The sequence below is a fragment of the Marmota monax genome, unplaced genomic scaffold (assembly GCF_021218885.2).
Source record: "Marmota monax isolate L192 unplaced genomic scaffold, Marmota_monax_Labrador192_F-V1.1 WCK01_AAM20220418_F8-fsc00259, whole genome shotgun sequence".
NCBI classification, from domain to species: domain Eukaryota; kingdom Metazoa; phylum Chordata; class Mammalia; order Rodentia; family Sciuridae; genus Marmota; species Marmota monax.
The window spans coordinates 247,812-266,828 of NW_026694482.1; the positions used below are offsets into that span (position 1 = coordinate 247,812).

The window sequence follows — 19,017 nt, forward strand, 5'->3', positions numbered from 1 at the left end:
GGCTAGTAGTAAAATTACAAGCATTTGGGCTGGGGCCGTGGCTCAGTGGCAGAGCGCTTGCCTAGCACAAGTGAGGTACTGGGTTCGATCCTTAGCACCACATACAAAAATAAAGGCATGCTGTCCATCTACAACTACAAATTTTCTTTTTAATTGCAAGCTTTTTGCATAGGTCATTCCTACTTCCCTTAATCATTCAACCACCGTGTCATTACTGTGAACCACGTTTCTGACACAGCTCACACATGCTACACAACCAACCCAAAATATGCGAACACTTAAACTTTTAAAAATGGTCTAGAAGATACTCTCCAGCTACCTTATACAATAAACATGGGAAACAATATTCTCTGGGTTCTATTCTTAGGGGGTAGCAATAGCAATAAAATATCTCTATATTAATTGTTCTTTCTTATGGGGAAAATACATAAGTTGAGAATATAGCAAGACTTCTCACTTGAAAAAGTAAGAAAAGCATTCTCCAAAGTGAACAGCATCTAGTGGATGCCGTCTCTGCCCCAGTGAAACTCTCCCTTCTCCTGCCTCCCAGCATCACCCGGCCTCCCTGCTCCACCGACCTCCTCGCCTCCCACCACAGCTCAGGAAGAATGGTACCCAGCCATCACTTCTTTGCAGATTTAAATCTGTCCAATTCACTGATGGCTGCCTCAAGACTACAACTGTTTAGCGACATCTTCATCTGTGGAGAAAATAAAATGGTTAAACCCACACAATAGTCAGACTGCCTGGGTTAAAATCCCACCTCCACCGTTTATGAGCTGAGCAGCCTTAAAGAACTTCATCTGTCAGACAGATGTTACTTCATCCCTAAAACAACACTAAAAATGGAGTCTACCACTGACGAGCTGCAAGAATTATGCTACATAATACACAACTCATGAAAGTGCAAGGAACGGCGCCTGCCACGCACAGGAAAACACAAGAAGAGCCAAGCACAGTCATGATCCTGTTAATATATTCCACTTGATTACAAATACAGCACGTTCCAAACCAAAACAAGTCCTCCCTCAGCTGAACGGCCTTTCTGAAATTCCTTACTGCACTGTAGCCACAGACCTTGGAGTCACCTTCAACTTGAGAAGTGCAAGAAATCCTTCCTCCTCCTCCAATTCCCCTCAGATCCTGAACTACGACAGCCCAGGCCTAACAGGACTGATCTACCCTATTCCTTACACCCAAGCATCCCTCACATTGTTTCTAGAAACAATCCTGAGTCCAAGGGAGCAAACACAGAATCACCAAAATAATAATAAGTTTACCATTTACAATAGTAGAAAGATTTAAAGTACTATCCAGATCAAAGTCAAAAGAACGAATGTTTCTTTTTAAATAATACTGAAGCAATTCAGTATCTACTACAATGGATCTAAAAGATGCACAAGAGCAATATTTTAAAATTTTTAAATCCTTAGAAAGTCAGAGTAGACCTAAATATAGACATGTCCACATAGCAATGTCCCCATGAGATGACAGCACTTGGTGACACCTTAGCCGAGCAGTGTTAAGTACACTCTAGGATGATCCTGCAAAGATGCAGTGACCTAACCATACAGTTCTCAGACCTATCATCATTAAGTGACCAGGAACTGTACCTCCTCATGGAGGGGAAAACACAAAATTGAAGGTTCAGATCTCCAAGTCATCTAAAACTTCAGTGTCTTCACAATTAAAATCCCAATGGCATTCCCTGTTGAACTTAAAAACCGACATTAAGTTTGCTGGAAGGAAAGAGCAGGGAAAGATAAGACACATATAAGGGCACTAGCACTACCAAACACCTAGACCTCATACAGATTCCTACCACTTAGGACTGTGAGAACAAGAACCTGAATAAAGAAGTCAGTCAATGAAACGAAACAGCCCAGGGACAGACCCACACAACTGCGGACACTCAACTCGTCAGAGTGGGTAATACATGGGTAAAAGGGAAAAGCGTAATTTACAAAACTGACACTGGAGCCCCTGTATGGATAAAGAAAAAAATAAAACTGGACCACTTCCCAGGACCACACCAGAAAAAAACCATTCCAGATAGTACAGATCTCAATGTGGGTTAAAATCATGAAACGTTTTTAAGAAGAAAATGCAGGAGAATGTCTTAGCAGCTTCACGGTAAGGACTTGTTAAGAACACAGACCAAAAGAATCAACAAGGGGGTGACTGAAAATGGGATAGGGAGGAAGAGCATGAGAAGAAGACTATCACTAAATAGGGAAGAGAGGTGGGAGGGAAAAAGAGGGAGAAGGGGAGTTGCACAGAAGATGGAAGGGGAACCTCATTGTTATACGGAATACATGTATGATGTTGTGATGAGAAAAAGAAAAAAAAAGTGTGTCACATTAGATTGGATAGAGAGAAAGGATGGGAGAGGAGGGGAGGAGTAGGGGGGATAGGAAGGGCAGAATAGAATAGATATTATGATTGATGTATGTACATTTCATGTATGTATTACATATCAAAATGCATTCTGCTCTCATGTATGACTAAAGAAAATAAAAATAAATCGTATGGTAAAAGAATGAACAAATTTTAAACCAGCATTTCTTCTCAACAAATGAAATCACTGACGAGAGTGAAAAGCACCACTGGAAACGCGTGACATCTTGCACCATGTGCAATGTCTCGGGACTCACAGGATGCTGGATGATGTATTTTTGCCACAAAATATAAAGAAAAAACTCACAGGAAAATGGACAAAATACCTACAAAGCCACTTCACAAAAAAGGGGAGACCCAAATGGCCAACACACAGAGATGCCCAAGCTCATTACTGATAATGAAAATGCGAATTAAAACCACACTGAGATACCATCCTCGTCAGATTTGCAAAACTTTAGAAACCTGACTGTGTCATCATTAACAAGAACAGAGAACACCAAACATACACATCCATCACGGTGACCCAACAGTTCAAGGACTCAGTGCACTGCCTAGAGCAACTCTTGTGCAGATGCAATGTTTCAATGGCAGCAGTGTTCGGGAAAGTGGAATACCAGGCCAGAGCAGTGGCACCTGCATGCAATCCCAGTGACTCAGGAGGCTGAGGCAGGAGGATCATACAGTTTGAGGTCAGCCTCAGCAAGACCCTATCTCAAGAAAGAAAGAAAGAAAGAAAAGACTGGGGCTGTAGCTCAGAGGTAGAAAGCTCCTGGGTTCCTGGGTTCAATCCCCAGCAAAGAAGGGACAAGGGAAGGGAGGAGAGGAAAAGCAAACACCAGGGAAAATGAAAACCAGGTCGATGGTACAATGGAGAAACAAACAGTGGCAAATTCATTCAAGGAAATGCTGCTAACAGCCCGAGTCATTTTACACCCACCAAAACGGATAAACCACAAAGTACAATGTGAAGAAAAGAGGCAAATCTCAGAAGAGTGTCCATGGAATCAAGTTCAAGACGGGATCGGCAGTGGGGTTAGAGGTACACTGGGAAGACAATCGAAGGCAATGACTCAGAACGCAGGAGAAGGACGACTCTCGGGGTGTTGCTGAAAGAGGGACACAGGGCAGTTTCTATGGTTCTGAAACGATACAGTTCTCATGCTGGGTGGTTTACACACAGGTGTGGCGTGTTATTTTAAGCTGTGTCTGTGTAATAGATTTCATAGTAAAGCCACTGAGGGGAGAGGGAGTAGGAGGGTAAAGTTAAGAAGCAGAGAACCTGAGGAGGTCTGAACGGGAAGGCAGGCCCACAGGCCCCGGGGCACTTGGGGGGTGGTGGAAACCCTGATGAAAGGCACTGGTGGATGGGAGAGGCTGAAGTAGGGAAGAGGCATCCGAGGAGGTGGTGGGATGAAGATAGAGCGCCCCTGCCACGTTCCTGAGGGAATGGCACAGGCAGGGCCTCTGCACCCGTCTGCCCCACGCCCTGCCACTCCCTGGGAGGAGCAGGGCTGGCAGGCAGGGCCTAGGAGAGCAGCAGGACCCGGACCTGGCGACTCCACACAATCACTGGGTTCCAAGAGGACCACAGGACCCACAGCCATGCACTTCCACCACCCGTTGGGTGACTCCGCAAACACCTACGTCACATCAGAAAGGTCCCCACGAAAGCTTCATTCTTCATCAAATTCAAAACAGTAAATCTGACAAGCCCAACTCGGACGCTGACACCGTCTAATTATTTATATTGATGCCCGGAAACTTTTCAAGGCCAGTTAACTGATTTTAACTCTTTCCCTAGTTATTAAAAATAGGAAAATCAGGCTGTGGATGTAGCTCAGGGGTACAACACCCGCCTAGCATGTGGGAGGCACTGGGTTCGATTCTCAATACCACATATAAAGCAAAGATTCTTTGACAGCTAAAAAATATCAAAAAAAAAAAAAAAACACCACAGGTAAAACAGAACAAGTTCACCTACTTAATGGAGTTTCTAAAGTGGTCTTCAGCTGGGTTCTTCACAGTGCAACTGTTCAGGAGCCACAGATCTGCATCTGATGCGTTTTCTAGGTTTAAAAAACAAGCACAAAAGAAAAATTAAGTATCACTTTTAATCAAATCAAAAACACCCAAGTGTTCACCGGTGGCATGGGACTGCTGGGGAGGGAAGAAGGTAGGAGGTGGGTGGGCAGCCATCGGGAGCAGTGGACCTGAAGTTGTGTTCTGTGCGGCCCCTCGGCATGGGCATGTCAACGTATCAAGCACAGCAGTCCCCTCCCTCGTCTCCAGGAGAGCTCCATTCCACAACTTCCGACCCAAAGCGAAACGGGCCCAATCTGATCCCTGAACACAAAATTAGTTATCAGTGGCCCACGCCTGTAATCCCAGCGGCTCAGGAGGCTGAGGCAGGAGTATCGTGAGTCCAAAGCCAGCCTCAGCAACTTAGCCAGGACCTAAGCAACTCCGTGAGACCCTGTCTCTAAATAAATACCAAAAAAAAAAAAAAAAAGACTAGGAATGTGCTTAATGGTTAAGTGCTCCCCAGTTCAATCCACGGTACCAAGACAAAATTTAGTTGTCATTGATTTATAATTTCAACACTTTTCAGGCACAGGTATCAGCATACAGTGTGTATTCTGTTGCTGGAGAAGTTATTAAAAGTATAATGTTATTAAAAGTATAAAGTTATTAAAAGTATAAAACCCTCAGAGCCTCAACTGCCACCACCGGCTTTCCCCAAGCCTCTCTCTCCCACACAAGCTTCTCCCCACCTCCCACAATCCTCCTGCTCTTGAGGCCGATTGGCTGGTCACGTGGGCGGAGCCAAAAAAGTCCCCCAATGAGCAGCTCCGTGGTCTGAAAGGGCAGGGAAACAGTCCAATGAGCATCACCGCAGAGGAGCCAATCAGCTAGATGTTGCTGGGGCCGAGGAGCCAATCAGCTAGATGTTGCTGGGGCCGCTGTGAGCCAATCATCAGCCAGCAGCTGGAAGTTTGCTGGCAGCTGGAAGTTTGCTGGGGCCCCTTTGGCTGTGGCTCTCAACATCTCCCCCTCTCTGTTTAAACAACAAGCATGTGGCTTAGGGACCGTGCCTGTTAGGCAGTCCAATTCAACATATGGCCCTTACCCGTCATCGGATGAACTGACCTCTAGGCGTCAGCCTCCTGTCTTAGGTTGGTACCACTGCAATTGGATCATGCCCGTCACTGACTACCGGTCCAGCATACAGCCATCCTTGTGGATAGGCCTTTGCACCAGTGGGGGGGTGAGGTTCTTTGCCTCACCTCTGTTGGCCCCCAAATTTTAGACCATCACTAGTAGAGGAGGATGCAAAATGCCATGACATTAAGCCAATTGAGGGCTCCTAAATTGTACCACCGGTGACACCATCAGCAAAAATACTCCAGCACTACCACAATTCGCTGTACCAACAGATAGTTCACAATGCATACAGGTGAGCTCACAAAGTGTCCAGGCAAGTTCTGCAAGCAGTTCAGTGATGGCTATTGTAGAAGCTGTAGATTGGTTTTATCTTTGTCTTCACTGGCACTGGGATGAAGATAGGAATTCTGGCAATAATGGCTAAAGAAAAAATTATGTAACATTCCAGAAGGCACTAAAAGAAAACAATTTTCTTAACAATTTACATTGTCTTCACCGGCACTGGGATGAAGATAGGAATTCTGGCAATGTGTTTTTATCTTTGTGTGCTAATAATACATCATCCATATAGTGAAATATTTGTAGTTCAGGATTTTGATTTCTAAGTGGCTGGATTACTTTGTTAACATAAATTTGACACATAGTTGGGCTGTTAGCCATCCCTTGAGGGAGTACTTTCCATTCATATCTCTGATCAGGACCTTCATGATTCAGTGCAGGGATAGTAAATGCAAAACGTGGACTATCCTCAGGATGAATTGGAATTGAAAAAAAAACAATCTTTAATATCTATAACTAAAACATACCAGGTTTTTGGCAAAGCAGACAACTGAGGAATCCCTGATTGAGCAGGTCCCATAATAACCATCTCATTATTAATGGCTCTTAAATCTTGCAATAATCTCCATTTACCAGATTTCTTTTTGATGACAAAAATGGGAGTATTATGGGGAGATACAGAAGGTTGTATATGTCCTTCTGCTAATTGTTGTTTGACCAGGTCATGGGCTGCTTGTATCTTTTCTTTAGTCAGGGGCCACTGAGGAACCCATACTGGTCTTTCTGATTTCCAAGTAATTTTTATTGTCTCAGTGGCCCTTTCTGAAAATCCAACCCATGTCTGTCTCTCCCTTGATCTATTTGTATTGGTGCTGCTATACCTTGTTCTTGTTTTTCGAATCTTTTTCCTTTCCTAAAACCTTGTCTAGTCATAATAGTGGGTGCATTTTGGTTGATGTTATTTGTTAATGTCAAACCTAATTGATCTAGGACATCTCGTCCCCATAAATTTACGGGAAGATGATCCAATACATATGGCTGTATAGTTCCTTCACATCCTTCAGGATCCTTCCAATCTAATACCATTGCACTTCTATGGGGATTAGTCGCCACTCCTAGGCCTCGAAGCGTTTGAGTGGCTTGTTGTAATGGCCAATGTTTTGGCCATTCTTGACGAGAGATGATGCTAAGGTCTGCACCTGTATCCAGTAGCCCATTAAATTCATGTCCTTGAATATTTAGTTTTAGCATGGGGCGAGAATCTAAATTTAAAGAAAGCATAGCCCAATCTACACCTGTGGAGCCTAATCCCTTGGAACCTCTTTCTACAGTACGACTGGAAAATTTATCATGTAGGCTGGGTATTATTAGTAACTGTGCTATTCTATCTCCTGGTGAAATTACTGATATACCCTTTGGAGAACTGGCTATAATTTTTATTTCACCTTCATAATCGGGATCAATTACCCCAGGACTTATCATAAGTCCTTTTAGAGTAGAAGAGCTGCGTCCCAATAATAAGCCTACTGTTCCTTTGGGAAGAGGTCCTTTCACCCCTGTGGGAATGATTTGAACTCCCATCTCTGGAGTTAGTACTGCTCTGGCGGAGGCGCAGATGTCCAACCCTGCGCTCCCTCTGGTTTGTCTGATGAGGGATCTGATGGACAATGTGTCCTGGGCACTACCCTGATGGGGTTGCTGGGTTCCTCCAGTGCTCCGTATATTTGTGGTTTGGGGCCCCGGAGCATTGGGCCCCCCTGTCCGTTTTTTGGCAATGGAGCCCGATGCCTTTCTCCACAATATCGTGGATAAACACCTGGTCCTTGTTCGTTTTTTGATAATGGAGTACCCTCTATGGTGGTTTGAGAACGGCATTCATTAGCCCAATGTCTCCCTCTACGGCATCGTGGGCAAATACCTGGTATTCTACTCCTTTGATACCTAGTTTTGTTAAACCCTCCTCCAATGGGGCAATTCCTTTTAAAATGTCCTGTTTGTTCACAATTGTAGCATGTTCTTGGCCTGGCATCTAAAGCCTGTTTTACTGCAGCTGCCACAATTTGCCCTTGTTCATTAATGTCTCTGGCATCTAAAGCCTGTTTGACTGCAGCTGCCACGACTTGCTCTTGTTCATTAATGTCTCTACATAATTTAATATATGTGTTTAAATCTTCATGTTTCCATGGTCTAATGATATCTCTGCACCAACGATTCGCTTGCTCATAAGCCAGGTGTTTTAGTAATGGCATTGCTTGTTCTGTATTCCCAAAAACTCTGGTAGCTGTTTGAATAAGCCTATCTACAAATTCAGCATAAGGTTCATTAGCTCCTTGTATTACCTTAGATAATTGACCTTGTAAACCTCCATGTCCTTGTAAAGTCTTCCATGCCTTAATTGCATCTGCAGCAATTTGTGCGTATACGCCAGGATCATATGCAATTTGTTGCTGCTGATCCTCATAAGGTCCCTTTCCTAACATCATATCTAGATTTCTCTGAGGATAACCAGCTGCTGCATTTTGCCTAGCCGTCTCCTTGCAAAATTCCTCATTGGCAACCTTCCATAACAGGTATTGTCCTCCATTTAGCACAGCTTTACACATATTAGCCCAATCTGCTGGCGTCATGTTCAAGTTGTTAATGGATTCCACCAAGCTTACAGTGAAGGGTGCTTGAGGACCATAGGTTGTTACAGCCTCTTTTAGCTGCTTCACTGTTTTGAAATTTAAAACTTGGTAAAATCGCTGCCCTCCTGCCTCAAAATACAGGGCATGTTAATATTTGAGACCTTGTCTCAGGATCCCAACTATCAACTGCGGGGGTTGGGGGCCTCCCAGCATATGGAGGTGGCGCTGTTAGTTGGACACTTACGCCCTCTGGTGATAGAAAGGTGTTAGTAGCAGTCTCCTGTAGAGGTGGTGCTGTTGGTTGGACACTTACACCCTCTGGTGATAGAAAGGTGTTAGTAGCAGTCTCCTGTTGTAACTTTCCCCCTGATGGCTTTTTCTGTTTTACACTTTCTTTCTCTGTCTGACTAGCTTGAGAGGCCTTCTCTTTTACTTGAATCTTTTCCTCTGTCTGACTAACTTGAGAGACCTTCTCTTTTACTTGAATCATTATGTCTTCTCCTTCCTCTACCATTGTCTGAACTGAAGGCTTTGGACTAAGCAAACAAGATACGAATGTCCACAATGGCAATGTGCCAACTGGCAGAGTCCCTGGGCTTTTCTTTTCTATTCTTTTTAAATCTTCACCATGATGGTTCCATTGTGATATATTTAACAACTCCTCCTTAAAAAGCCATGGGCTACATTTTTGTATTGTATCAACATATGCCCTGATTGTTCTTGATTTTACTGAGATGCCTCCTTCCTCTAACAATTTACTTAACACTCTTTCAGTTTGTTTTTTACTAATTTCTGATCCCGTATTTCTACTATAATACAACCCAACAAGATAATGCCTAACAAAACTGAAACTGAAACAAAATTGGAACAACACAAAATCATTATAATAGCCTCCTGAAATGTCCATCTGTCCTTTCTCCCTATCTGTTCCTCAGATGTCAGCGGTTTTTCTTCCATCTTACACATCTCCAGGGACAGGCAACTTAACACAAAAGTGAAACAAAATAACAAAAGAAGAATCTTAAAATGGCTCCCCATCCTCTCGCCCTGCCCTCAGGGGCGAGCAGTTCACTTACCCTCAGTCGCTCCCCGTGCGAGCCACCAAATGCCGCAGTCTGGCTGGGCACAATCAGGAGCCACTTGTCAAAAGAAACTAACTTTATTTTTAGAACCACACACGACAAACAAAATAGTCTCTCAGGAAAAACCCTCAGAGCCTCAACTGCCACCACCGGCTTTCCCCAAGCCTCTCTCTCCCACACAAGCTTCTCTCCACCTCCCACAATCCTCCTGCTCTTGAGGCCGATTGGCTGGGTCACGTGGGCGGAGCCAAAAAAGTCCCCCAATGAGCAGCTCCGTGGTCTGAAAGGGCAGGGAGACAGTCCAATGAGCATCACCGCAGAGGAGCCAATCAGCTAGATGTTGCTGGGGCCGAGGAGCCAATCAGCTAGATGTTGCTGGGGCCACTGTGAGCCAATCATCAGCCAGCAGCTGGAAGTTTGCTGGCAGCTGGAAGTTTGCTGGGGCCCCTTTGGCTGTGGCTCTCAACAGTATAACTTGTCTGCCTTAAAAATTAATGTCACTCAAAATGAGTCTTTCATTACTATCACCAATTTGATTAAATATAGTTACACACTATATATGGGGGTGTACATACATGTATATAAATCACTATTATAATACTCTCACTGGCAACACAAGAAATAATCCAAACTCATGCTTATTTAAAGTGAATTTACGGGCTGGGGTTGTGGCTCAGTAGCAGAGCGCTTGCCTAGCATGTGTGAGGCCCTGGGTTGGATCCCCGGCACCACGTAAAAAAGTAAACAAAATAAAGGTATTGTGTCCACGTACAACTAAAAAAATTTAAAGTGAATTTACAAATACCTACAACTTTGTTCCTATTCTACCTTTAGTTTAGATACTTTTGTTTCCCAACAAAACCTTACACATTAAAGGAGAATGACTTAAAGGAAGGAAAACGAAAACCGAGCCCCAGAGTGCTTCAACAGCACTGCAGTAAGACCCGAAGCCCGGGTCGGATGGCTGCAGGACTGCCAGGACAGACAGGTGTCCCCGTGCACTCCTACCCAGGAAGGCAGATTTGAGCAAAGGCTGCAACTTAGTAAGAACTTCTTTCCCCTCAATTTTAAAAAATGATAGTCTTTTCTTTTTTTAAATAAAGAGGCAGGATCAAAAAATTCTTGAAATAACAAAAAGCAAGGCGAAGGCATTACTACTCTACGTCAACCACGAGAATCCTCCATCTCATCTCACACCTTCCTCTCACACCCCCACCACCACCCCATGGTCTGTTTTGTCACCAATTAGCTTTCTCTGAGACAAATCTGATGTCACTTCCCAACTCAGATAAAGAAGAGTATTCGCCAATGTCCTCTTAGGTCCCTCAGAGTTCTCCCCTCAAAGCCACCTGAAAGGTCCTTCCTCTAACACCAGGACAGAGACTCGGCCTATCCGGCTCTAGCCACCTGCTGTCCCCACTCAATATGCATTTCTCCCCACAGCCCCAGTCCAGCCAGGGCCCTCGGCCCAGCCTCCAGTCTCAGCTGCAGGCTCGTGGGCTGCCTCTGCTCTGCAGTCCCATCACTGACCGTGCAGAGAATATTCTTCCACTTTAAAATTCTGTATTAAGATCATCCACCTTTCCAGGCTGTCTTCGTGCTCTTAGATACTGAAGGCTGTATTTTAACCCGCTGTTCTCGCAAAGTCCAAATCCCAATGCTGAGATGGGTACAGACCAGACACTCAAATGGCCATGGAAGACCCGAGGTGCACGTAGAGGACGCGATGGGGGACGGTGGGATGCTGTGGGGCCACGTGCACAGGGCACTTCCACCAACTCCCACCAGCCTCCCAACGCTCTGGAGGCCAACGTGGACTTCTGAAATAACTTCAAAGAAGTCTGATGTACTTAAATGTCTACTACGGGACTTCTCCCTTGTTCACAGCTAGATCCCCACCACTTACGACATGGCAGTCGCTTATTAAATATTTACTGAATAAATGTTGGATTTAAAACACATCACTACTATGAGCAATGCACTATGCAGACAAGAAAAACTCGTGCATACCTGTTAACTGAGGATTGAAAACATGTAGCGACTGCACATTTAAAAAAAAAAAAAAAAAGCCACACTAACGACAGAACTGTACCAGATGCCAGCTTGCCTCCTGGTCCATCCGTCCATCCAATTACCTTCAAATTATTAGAAAACTCATGCCACAGGCACTCAAGGAAAACTCCAGCAATAAATAAGAGAAATTAGCCTACTTTGGAATTTTGCCAATGGTGGCTTTCGAAATAAAGATCATCAATATTATGCTTGATGGTCCAGTAATTGCAATCAACAAGAACCCTGTGAATATACCAAATGCAGGCAAAATTACATACACTTTTAGAGCCCCCGCCCAAGAGAGAATAAGCCTTCTCCAATGAACACAGGAAATTCCTAATTTTTTCTCAACTCAATCTGGAGTTAGTACATCTTACTGAATATTGTCACAAGACGGCTCTACTGAAAGGCTTCAATCAGTCACACCGCAGTCAGCACACACTAAGGATCTCCCAGGAGCAGGCTCCAGACTAGCTACCGGGAACGTGGCTGCGAAGAGACCCTCCTCACAGTCTTGGTGTCTGACACATGAAACATTAAAATTTAAATTAAGTCGGGCATGGCAGTGCATGCCTGCAAGAGCTCGGGGGGGGGGGGCTGAGGCAGGAAGATTGTGAGTTCAAAGCCAGCTTCAGCAAAAGTGAGGCGCTAAGCAACTCAGTGAGACCCTGTCTCCAAATAAAATACAACATAGGGCTGGGATGTGGCTCAGTGATTGAGTTCCCCCAAGTTCAATCCCTGGTACTCCAAAAAAAACTTAACAAAAAGCAAAGAAATAAACAGAATCATTTGAAATGCCAACCCATGATGATGATTAAGAAGGGTAGCAGAGAAAACTGGGGGTGCTGACTCCAAGAGCCCTCCCTCAGGGGTGGAAATGATGGGAAGGAATCTGCCATGCAAAGACGAGAAGGAAGAGCACACCACAGCGCAGAGGCCCTGAAGCAGCACCACGTTCACTGTGTCTTAGGAAGAGGGAAAAGACCGGTGTGTGTGGATGTCTGCAGAGTAGGGAAGAAAGGTCAGAGGCAGGCAAGGCCCAGAGTCTGGTGGCAAATGAACTTAGGATTTCATTCTAAGTGTAACAACGTCACCACTGGATTTCCAACAAGAGCTAATTTCTACTTCAGGAAGAACATTCTGGCTGCACTGTGAAGACTGTAGACGGACAACAGTAAAGGCAGTGGGGGAAAGAAAGTAAAGGCAGTAAGACAGCTAAAAGCTGTTCCTAGGAGTACATGAAACACCATGGTAACTGGGATCACAGCTATGGCAAGACAAGGGGGGGCATATTTTGAAAATAGAGTGTTAGCTTTCCAACACTCTAACAAAATACCTACAATTATTGACTTATAAAGAGAGGGTTCATTTTGGCCCAGCTTTTAAAGTTCCAGTCCATGACCAATTGGTCCCCTTCTTTTGGGCCTCTGGTTAGGCAGCACATCAAGGAGGGAGGAAATGGAAGAGCAAAACCGTTCAACTCATGGCCAGGAAGCAGAAGAAAAAGAGGCCAGTGTCCACAGTCCATTGACCTCCCTCTAGCTCCACCGCATCCTAATAACACCGTCCTGCAGGCCAAACCTTTCACACACGGGCCTTCAGGGAACATTTGACCAAACCAGAGCACAGTAACGAGAAGCCAGATTAAACAGGAGACCCGCAGGAGGAATCAAGTCAGGTTCCGAAACACACAGGAAGGATTCTGCCTGAGCAGCAGACATATGCAACGCCCTTTGCTGAGATGAAGGAGGTGTGGAAAGCAGGATTTGGGGAACAGGGAATCATTACTTTTGTTTCAGCCGTGCTATGTTTGAGATCCCTATTGAACATCCGGCTGGAAACACACATCAGCCTTTTGCACACATAAATGGAAGCATGGGGGAGTCTCAGACTAAAGACAGACTGAGAGGATCAACGGTCTACCAAAGACACCTGAATAATTCAAGTTCTAGAAATGGACAAATTCACCTAGTGAGAAAGTACGGAAAAAACGGGTGGGAGTGGTACGAGGCAGAATCATGGGTTATTCAGAGGTCTGGTAGGAAAGTTAATAATGAGAACGAAGCTGGGTGCAGGGGTAAACAGGCAGCTACTCGGGGAGGCTGAAGCAGGAGGATCGCTGGAGCCCAGGAGGTCAAGACTAGACACACAACACAGTGAAACCCATCCCCAAAAAATAAACAAGATAGAATGAAAGCTACTAGGAAGCATGATGTCATAGAAGTCCAAAGAAGAAAGTCCTTTGAAGAGGAATTATGTTAAATAACACAAGTTCAAGAACAACCTAGGGATAAATATTTACACTATTGATAAAACAGGACAATACCTCCTATTTTTCATTTTCCATTCTCAATTTCGAGTATTAGATTACTCTGCCTGATCCCAAATCATCTATCTATGGCCCTTTTTACCAGATAACAGGAAAACTCACTACAGAAGGAAAGTAGAGAGGAAAATTGTGTGTGGCTATTCGCCAATAAAGTGGCGATTCCATGTGGCCTGCCCCGTTATGAACTAGCTTCTAAGATGGTAGATGGTGTCCACACTATCAAATCTGACTGTTCTTCCAGAGAGGTGGGAGGCTACATTCATGTTCTTACCAGTTGTAAGAAACGTCCCCATTTCAAACACCCATGTGGAGGAGCAGCGGAAACACACCTGGAGAGGAAGAAGCCACCAACTGACGTCCACCTGGAAGTGACCACATACAGAACAAGCAGGGAACACTGGGAGACTGTCTTTCAGGACTCCACGCCCAAAGCCCAAGACGGCTGCAAGCAGCCTGCCACCTGTGGATGACTTGGCTGTGTGAGGACAGGCTCAGAGGTGGACCCGCATGCTCTGTGTCAAGCACCTAGGAGGGCCTCCCAGGGCCACGGCAGGAGCAATACTAGAGAAGAGCAGTTAGGGAAGGCTATGAACAGACAGGTGGTAGAAGGCACAAGGCTTGGGGGCAGGTTTGATGCGGACCCGAGAGGTCCACCTGCGGCGGGGTCCGGCCTGCCGCCTTGATGAGCCTGTTCACTGCTGAGGAGCAGAATGTCGCCAGTGCCAAGCAGGATGTCCGTCTGGCTTGGAAGCCTGTGACTTCAGGCTGGCCGGAGGGGACCTCAAGATCCGATTTCCCAGTCCACCATTATGAGTGGCACTCCAATGAACAGCACTGTGCACACAACATTTTGATCTTTTCCCAGATTGATTCAACAGTCCAATCTTTTTGGACTTCAGTCCAAAGACAAAGAGCAAGTTCACTCCCTGGATACAGGCATGATTGCACAAATGGTGCGACTCTGCATTGTGTACAACCAGAGGAATGAAAAATTGTGCTCCGTTTGTGTACAATGAAAGGAAAAGCATTCCGCTGTCATGTACAACTAATCAGAAAAAAAATAGATTTAAAAAAAATTCACAGGAATCCTATTGTCATATTCCCCTCCATAAGGGTGTGTCCCTGTGCCCACCCACCAATGAGGCTCCTGAGTGTCGTTCACACTCAGCCTTGCCTGCTGTTATCCAACTCCAGGACTCTTGCCAGTCTGGTAGGGAGCAGGACCCAGGGCAGGATTAATGCGGTTCTCGTACTCTGAGCCGAGCAACAGCTCTTGGCACTGGGTTTTTTGGTTTGTTGGGTTTCCCACCGTTTTCGCTGGTTCTGATGCTGTGCCTGTTTTTCTGTCAGGCTAATGATATTTTCAGCCTCAGTTCACTTATGTGGACAGATCGCAGAGGACATTAGTTCCATATCAGTCATAGAAGTCACAGTATTTCTCCGGGCAGTCATTTTACCTTTTTATAGATTCTTTGAACTTTATTATTTCTGAGGTATCAAGTTCATCAGGCTTTTATTGCTTCTGAACTGTAACTCATGACATTTTGCTGGCAGCTGGAAGTTTGCTTTCCAGCTGCCAGCAACATTTCTTCTAAGGAACTCACCCATGTTTTCCTCTAACATACATGTGGTTTTACATTTAGATCTGTCATCTTTTAGGAATTTAAACAAAGTCCCATCTTCTCACATTAAATTGGAAAACATTTAAAAGCATGATGCTACCTACATCAAGCACAGAAAGGAGGTGAAAACCTTTACCCTGCTCCTGGTAGCTACACGGTGACACACTGAAAGTCATGGGGGAACAGCCACCCTTTTACCCTGCTCCTGGCGGTCTACACGGCTGACATACACTGAAAGTCGCGGGGGGAACAGCCACCAGTGCTAGAAGGCACACTGGAATTTCTCCGGCACCCTGGTTGGGCACATACACCACATGCACATGGGTACGCACATACCACAGACAGAAATGTCAGAATGCTCACCGGAGACTACTGACAAAGCAAAAACCCCAGCAAGCCCATGTGTCCATTATAAAAGATGGGTTAATAAATACGGGACTGCAGCTGGAATAGCACATCGCACCTTAAAAGCAGTGTGGTCTCTAAATGCCAATTTGCAATGACCTGTCACATCACTGGGTGCAACAAAGCAAGGGATGGAAGACCACACGAGCATCTCGCTTGCGCTCTGAACAGGGAGAGAGGCATGTTCTGTTGTGAGTAAAGAAAATCTCAGAAGCATGCACACAACGGAGGCATCTATCTGCCTCTTGGAAGTCAGAGGTACCAGGTATCCTCCAGTGGTCTATTCCTATGAGCCATTTTACATTTTTCTTTTTCTAAGCTTTGCATGGGCATCGCTTTTATAATTTTTTTTAATTTTAATCCTCAACAGGGACATGAGGATACTAAATTGATATTCACCTGCATTGTTTGAATTTTCAAGCATGTATTCCTTTTTGAAGTTTGCGTTCTGTGGAGCTTAGGAATCAATAGCTCCTTTCTTCTTAAGGTGAGGACATGAACTATTTCCTGTTGTGATCCATCACAAAAACAGTGGCCTGGTGCGCATTTCCCAGGGACTTTCCTCCCCATGCTAACAGCTTTTGATTCACTGAGCGAAGAAAATGAGGGCCATCAACAAACCAGCCACGTTGAGTGGGAGAAGAGAGAAACTACTATTTGTCTTAACCAGAAGTAACTTAACTTCCTAAACTCATATGCTACAAATTATACTTGAATCCAAAGCAATAAAAACCTCATTAGTAATGGAATCGCCAACATTACTGAGTAGACCTCATGTCCAGTGGTGAGCTGACCATGTCACAGGCCCTGTTTCCTGTAATGCCCCCAATCTGACACGGGTTCACTCCTCCAATTTTACAGGAGAGGAATCTAAAGTTTAGGAAGGAAAGTTACTTGCCTAAAATCACGCAGTGTGAGGGTGGTCTGGGATTAGAAGTCCAGACAAACTGACTCCACAGCCCGAGAACTCGGAGAATTAGCAGACCTCATTAGTGGCTCTGTGTCCCTTGATCAAACATAATGCAGATGATGTCTGAAAACAAAACGGAGAAGTACCGCATGGCCTTGAGGGTGTCTCGGAGTCTTTCTCAGAAGACTAACAATCAGGCTTCAAAAGCGGCTGTTTTGCTATTACCAAAATTTCTGTCAGCCCTTGGTCCTTCTGTAATCAATGGTAATGGCAGACAGGAAGGAAAGGGACAGTTCATGATGGGGGCAGGACTGTTACCCCGAAGCACAGGGGGCCTCACAACCCCCGGCGCCCCGCTCCCCGCAGGCCTCTGCCTGGCTCCCAGCAGCTCCCCCAGGAACACACAACTCTCCTGACAGCCAACCAGAGAGGCAGCACAGACAGCAAGGGAGGCTCTTGGTAGAGTTGAGCCGGGAGGTGAGCAGGCGACTCAAACACAAGCTCACCAACCACAGAGAGGGAAAGGTTGAGGCTCTGGATCCGAGGGCGTATTTTGAGTTTCTTGCTGGAGGACAAGTCAGGTCCAACCAGTTTAAATGTCCACTCCACTGAATCATGCCCAGCGAGTTTGTTTACATAACACACATCACTGCAGCCCACGAAGAACTGAAGAGGATAGAGTATGTTCTCATAAAGAAGTAAAAGCACCTTTAAGGTGTATCTAGAAAAATAACTTCTTGAAACCAATACAAGACAAAATAAAAATCCTGGTCAATAAATTTTTTTACTCTAGATTTCATTTATGGGACTATATAAGGCGGAGCATGTGGCGACCGTGTTGTCTGAATCTCTTTTCCAAGAGCAGTCACAGCGATTCATTAGGAAGTATTCTCCCTCCCGGGCAGTGACTGAATGCTCCCTAGCCTCCTGGAGGCCCTGGTCCCATCCCCAGAGAAGGAAAGGAAGAAAGGGACGGAGGCCTGGGGCTGGGGCTCGGTGGCAGAGCGCTTGCCTGGCTGGTGGGAGGCCCTGGGTTTGATGCTCAACACCTCATATAAATAGGTAATTCACTGACAACTAAAAAATATATATAAATTTTAAAAAGGGAAGAAGGAGAGAAAGAGGAAAGGGAGGATTCTCCCTTTAGCTAGCCTGGGTTGAAGAAGTGGGAGGAGGAGGAAAGGGAGAAAGGGGGCCTGAGGAACCTGCAGCCCCAGTCGGAAGCTCTCCAGTACGGATGCCCTCAGCTGGGCGGTGGGGTCTGCAGGGGAGTCGCGGAGGCGGAACACACAGTCCCACAGGGAAGCAGTCTTTCTCGGGGATTACTTGCATAATGAGTTTGCTCTTTTAAAATAGTCCTGCTGAGCACTTCACAGAAATAAGATAAGGAAACTGAGGATCAACTTGAACTCTGTTTGTAGGGAGAAAAAAAAGTTTTTTTAATGTGAAAAATAACAGCAGGCAAAGTTCTACCAATAACTACGGAAAAATCCATTATATAGCTAAGTAATCCTGCTCATAATCAAGAAGAGAGTGTACAACAGACCTTGTACTTACTACATAAGAACACTACTAATAATCCCATCTTCATTTCTGATTAAATATCTGTTGATCCTGACATGTAATTACTTGAGATGTTACTGTGTCTAAAGAATCACAAATCGGACACCTATATATCAAACAGGTTTTATAAACCAAGAATCGATACATACTTCAATGTATGCTACAAAGCCACTCATGATCTAGCCACCACCCCTCCCCATCCAAAGCCACAGCTCACCCAGCCCACCATCTTGCAAGCTCTTTTCCTGCCACACAGACTTTGGGACCTAAAATGTTAATTCCAGAATATGGCGATATCCTCTAACCTGTGGACTGCACAGAAAATCTCCTTTCTTATTCAAATATTATAGAAGTGATTTACCAAAAATAATCCTATGTAACCAAGGAGCAAATCTTAACAACCATAGAAACTCACTCACTAGTAAACTGCCAAACATCTGGTTTCTAGTCAGATTATACTCAGCTGTTTAGCACAGACCAGTAATTGATCTGCTCAGAATGTGCTTTTCCAGGATCAGCCAAAATTCTAGATAAAGGGAAGGGTAGATTATCTGCTCAATAGCATCTTTAATGCAAAAGCCACTCT

At 45.0% G+C, this 19,017-nt stretch overlaps 1 protein-coding gene across 8 annotated transcripts in view; it reads right to left on the bottom strand.

Annotated features, from left to right (window-relative positions):
- LOC124075612 (threonylcarbamoyladenosine tRNA methylthiotransferase) overlaps window positions 1-19,017 on the bottom strand; it is a gene marked incomplete at its 3' end in the record, with an annotated part of 342,895 nt that overhangs the window by 241,864 nt on the left and 82,014 nt on the right. For all 8 annotated transcript variants that reach the window (XM_046419132.2, XM_046419129.2, XM_046419133.2 and 5 more), the window contains 1 exon segment: window positions 4,382-4,466. In XM_046419132.2, coding sequence (XP_046275088.1) covers window positions 4,382-4,466 — 85 coding nt within the window.